Genomic DNA, 4899 nt, shown 5'->3' with positions numbered 1-4899 from the left:
ATATTCGATGTATTCATACGTTGCAGTGTGCTCAAAGTTTCCGCTAAACTTGAAAATATAGAAGCAAACCCGAAAAGGGAATATTTATTATTTGAAAAATACCTTAAGGTCGTGGCAAGCGTCGTAAGTTCATAAATAACATGCGGTCCAGAAATGGACACAATCAAGAGAAAAGTGCAGAGGGCGGCAAATAGAATTTGATAAGCGATGAGGAGCGTATCCCCGAGGCAGCCAGACAAATAATAATATTAGCAATAATAGTAATCAATGTGTAGTGTAAATAATAAAAACCACCGGCCCAGCACGCTGGGACCCAGAAGCGCCAATAAATTGATGAAAGATGATGGCTCGACGGCCAGGACTGCCAGGATGGATGGAAGTTCGGTGCTCGATGTTGGATGGCCCATCAGCGATTAGCCCCTGCACGCAACAGTCCTGAAGAGAGCTTACAAAGGTCAAAGGAAAGCCCGAGTACAAAAACACACACACACACACTCGAGAAGATAGAAAGCATAAACGACATAAATTTATTTGCTGTTAGCCTAATGTTATTTATACCTTTCAATTACAATAACAGCGGGACCAGGCTGCGGGGCAGTGGGCCTCCGTATCTCTCAGAGTAAATAATAAACCATGACCCTTCAGCAATCAGCCAGAAAAGAGGACCCCCCCCCCCCTGCCCCTGCCCCGCACTATCAACCATAATGCGTGCGCATAAATAACTGGGCCATCCCCCGCGAAAGGTGTGAATATTAAGCCGGTGGCAGCGCCAGTTGCCCAAAAATTTACGGTGGCCCGTAAAAGTTCCGCTCCAGTCATAACTCAAATTCATGCCTCCCAGGGGAAGGAGCTGCTCCGCGCTGCCAGCGCATTTGATTTGGACCCCAACGCCCAACGCAGGACTAAGAAACACCCGACAAATGAGACAGCCAACCGCAGCAATATAATTCGCCAAATCTAAGGATGCAAAACGACATTAACGCTGGAGATTCTGAAGCTTCTCATCCCAAAAACCTGGCAGATTAATCATTCGGGAAACCCTTTTGCGGCGATCATAGCCGTCTCTCCGTCTTGCCCTGAATTTTAAAGATATTTCGGAATTAATCCGGAATTAATATTTAACCTTAATGAGCTGACACAATTTAAAGCTTGGGAAAGACAAGGCGATATTTTTCGATATATACATATGTCATGGAACACGTCAACCTTAATAACAATCTAAAAGCAAGTAAACTAAATTTGAAAAATATCTTTGAAATTTGGAGCACCAAGATAGTTTCTTAAAATTATTAATCGGAATTAATAATCGGCATTTATTAATCGGAATTGCTTAAACAAGAGGATATTGCGGAAGGGTGGCTACCCCACACATGTTGTTCGCATTTCGAGCCAGTTTAAAGTAGCCGCTTTCTCCCCACTCGGTCCCAAAGGAGTTCTTTATTATCCAGTAGTCGCCCCACTTCGGATGGGTTCCAAAGCCAACCAAGAGAACGGAGTGTGTGAGATCGTATTTGGTATTTCCACACGACTGAATCCGCAAAATGCCGCCAAAGTACTGATCGAATTCCTCGTGGAGATGGTCAATGGACACCGCCACGGGTCCAACATTGTAGACCACCTCCGCCAACTCCCGTTCATTGTTGCCGGTCAGTGTAACGTATTCCCGCAAGGTGCCTGCACTATTTCTGGGATCCCAGTGGCACTCTTCGTTTTTGGGCTTGTAGGGATAGGACTTCTTGGTGGCAATGCCAAAATCTCTCGTGTAGTTGAAGGCCACGCTTACCCAGCCAGCATTGCAGCCTTGGTTCGGAAAGGGAACACAGTCCACTAAATGCTTGGGCGAAAGTGGCACCAGCTTTCCGTACTTCTTCGCCAGATGGGCCTCCAGAACGCCGGAGGTGGAGAAGGCCCAGCAACTCAGGCACTCGATACCCTGATCTCCCACTGGCGATATATAGCCGTACTGCCGCCAGTCGATTCCTCCGGTGATCTGGTCGTAGCTCTTGTAGTTCGCCGATTTCGTAACTTCTTCAGCAATCGGTTCCGAAGGAACAGCAATCGCTCTACGACGACTGTGGAGCAGGCGAAGATTTATGTCGGAGAACTTGTTCAAGCCCATCCTGAATCCCGATTTGCCCTGGGAATACAGTTTGTTGTGATGGGCAACCGCCTGCACCTTCTTTTCGTATAGCCACCGGTGGTATGCGTCCTCTTGCCCATATCGCTTTTTGTATCTGGCCTTGTACCGCGCCCACTCCTCATCGGTCACCGAAGTCAGGACGAGCTCCACGAGGAGCAGACTAAAAAGTACTTGGAGTACTAGCAACTTCAAGGAGATCATGGCGAACTGATCATGTCCAGTGCAGATTTACAACTGATTCACAGCTGGAAGAGCACGAGATAAAGAGCTGGACGCGAATGCATTTTTATTCATAACTACTCATAATTTTAAAGAAATAAACAAGAATGAACGCGATAGTCGATTACCTCGACTATTCGCTACCCTTTGCTCTTCCATTGCCAGAAATCTTGACTATTTTGTTTATAGATCATATATGTAGAAACGTACATGTGTAAAAATTCATAGTTAAATTGCTGTGCATTTTCCATAATAATTCAATTAAACACATTTCGTTTTTTATTAAAAAACTTCGGTATTTATTATATAGAGTAATCTCGTAAACATAACTGCTAGCTTCAAAAGGCAACAAAAGTATATAATCTATTATATGACTAAGACATAGCAAAACGTCATATTAGCTATAGGTACTAAAAGTTGAGAGGTCAGGGCTTAGAAGTAACACAGCCGGCTCATAGCTATAAAATATATAAATAAATAATATAACGTTATATGTTAATAATATATATTTTACTTTAATCGCAATCTTTTTGATATTTCCCAATGTCAATTAGCAGTTCAAATTAAAGCCCCCAGATAATGCATTCGCTGCCCACCAGGCAGCCAGAGCAGCTCTTGATTTCTAGTTTGTGCAGCTCAAAATTATTTACAAATCTACTTTGAACGCGGTCGCAATGGGCACTCCTCGGCTGCCCTTAGTACGAGGTATAATACTTGTGCTCCTTGTGGAGTTAGCTTTGGCTGCTGTCAGCGATACGGAGTGGGACCAGTACAAGGCTAAGTACAAGAAGCAGTACAGGAGCAGAGATGGTTACCACCGGGCGCTTTACGAACAGAGAGTCCTGGCGGTCGAGCAGAACAACGTGCTCCATTCCCAGGGAAAGGTTGGATTTCAGATGGGAATCAATCAGTTCTCCGACACAGATCAGAGAATGCTCTTCACTTATCGGTCGTCGATCCCAGCGCCCCTGGAGCCGAGTACCAATGGCTTAACGAAGACTGTGAACTACAAGAGCTACGACCAGATCACCGGAGGAATCGACTGGCGGCAGTACGGCTATATATCGCCAGTGGGAGATCAGGGCACCGAGTGCCTGAGTTGCTGGGCCTTCTCCACCTCGGGCGTTCTGGAGGCCCATCTGGCGAAGAAAAACGGAAAGCTGGTGCCACTTTCGCCCAAGCATTTAGTGGACTGTGTTCCCTATCCGAATAATGGCTGCAGCGGTGGATGGGTGAGCGTGGCCTTCAATTACACGAGAGAACATGGCATCGCCACCAAAGAATCCTATCCCTATGAGCCTGTGGCAGGGGATTGCCTATGGAACAGCAAAATCAACAGAAGTGCAGGCACTTTGGCGGGCTACGTCACTCTTGGTAACTACGATGAAAAGGAGCTGGCCGAGGTGGTATACAATATTGGACCCGTGGCAGTGTCCATTGACCATCTCCACGAGGAATTCGATCAGTATCTCGGCGGAGTACTTAGTATACCTGCGTGCAGGTCTTCGAGAAGGGACCTTACACACTCTGTTCTTGTAGTTGGTTTTGGCACCCATCCGAAGTGGGGAGACTACTGGGTAATTAAGAACTCTTATGGCATCCAATGGGGAGAAGGCGGCTATTTTAAACTGGCTCGAAACGCCAACAACATGTGTGGAGTGGCATCGCTTCCCCAATACCCCACGTTTTGAATAACATCTTAGAAGAATGTGATATCACTTAATTCATATCTGCCTCTTAAATAAAGTACCCAAAATCAAATGGTACAGTACGCAAACTGAAATTTATTGATCTTCATTCTCGTTAGTTAAAACATTGGATTACATATTGGTCTCCAGGAAAGCAGAAAGCAAAATTTCCCGGTTGATGGTATTAACATAGTCTTCCGTAATCATAAGGGTTCCTTGGACAAAAGTCTGTGCGTCAAATACACTTACTGGGAAACATTAAGGTCTTTGTCAGAGTCTCTGTGAAAACGAAAGCTTAACAATAAAGTAAGCTAATCAAGCCAATGCTTATATACCCTTTAATTATATATTAAACAAATAGTGTATACCGCATACCAATTATCAACAAACTTTTATAACTTTTTATTATGTGCAGTTAATTTTCCGTTGTCGGATTTTGATTTTTTATTTTTATTTTTTATATTTTTTTCTTTCCTATATTACTTTGCCATCTACATACATAATCTATAGTGGTAGTAATAGTAGTAGTAGTATAGTAGACTTTTGTGAATGATTTATACAGCAGAATGACTAGTTTGCGTACATACGGACGGACAGACGGACAAACAGACGGACAGACATGGCTAAATCGACTTAGTTTTTGATACTTTTTATGGTCGCAAATGTCTCCTTTCCCCTCTGCAAACTTCTGACGGAAATCAATATACTCTCTGCAAAGGTATAATAATGGGAGAGTGTTCTATTGAAATTCCAATTGAATTCTTATCGCCAAGTAATGGCAATGCACTTGCAGTTCCTCGAAGTCAATGGAGATAAGCCCTCTGTACACAATTAAATGGAAAAAAGTAATTT

General features: G+C 43.9%; 2 protein-coding genes across 2 annotated transcripts; one reads left to right on the top strand and one right to left on the bottom strand.

Annotated features, from left to right (window-relative positions):
• Positions 1–1252: 1252 nt before the first annotated feature.
• LOC120452205 (procathepsin L-like) lies at positions 1253–2411 on the bottom strand. Its single transcript, XM_039636326.1, has one exon. The coding sequence runs from the start codon at positions 2339–2341 to the stop codon at positions 1331–1333; it is 1011 nt and encodes a 336-aa protein (XP_039492260.1). The 5' UTR covers positions 2342–2411; the 3' UTR covers positions 1253–1330.
• Positions 2412–2964: 553 nt separating this feature from the next.
• LOC120454016 (procathepsin L) lies at positions 2965–4142 on the top strand. The gene has a single exon (XM_039639006.1). The coding sequence runs from the start codon at positions 3034–3036 to the stop codon at positions 4048–4050; it is 1017 nt and encodes a 338-aa protein (XP_039494940.1). The 5' UTR covers positions 2965–3033; the 3' UTR covers positions 4051–4142.
• The last annotated feature ends 757 nt before the right edge of the window (positions 4143–4899 follow it).

This window comes from Drosophila santomea, chromosome 3R, assembly GCF_016746245.2.
Source record: "Drosophila santomea strain STO CAGO 1482 chromosome 3R, Prin_Dsan_1.1, whole genome shotgun sequence".
Taxonomy (NCBI): domain Eukaryota; kingdom Metazoa; phylum Arthropoda; class Insecta; order Diptera; family Drosophilidae; genus Drosophila; species Drosophila santomea.
The sequence above is the reverse complement of the archived record's forward strand: the minus strand, read 5'-3'. Positions and strand labels throughout refer to the sequence as shown.

Coding starts and splice junctions, on each gene's coding strand:
- LOC120452205 (XM_039636326.1), bottom strand. CDS start 2,341: ATGATCTCCTTGAAGTTGCTAGTACTCCAAGTACTTTTTAGTCTGCTC.
- LOC120454016 (XM_039639006.1), top strand. CDS start 3,034: ATGGGCACTCCTCGGCTGCCCTTAGTACGAGGTATAATACTTGTGCTC.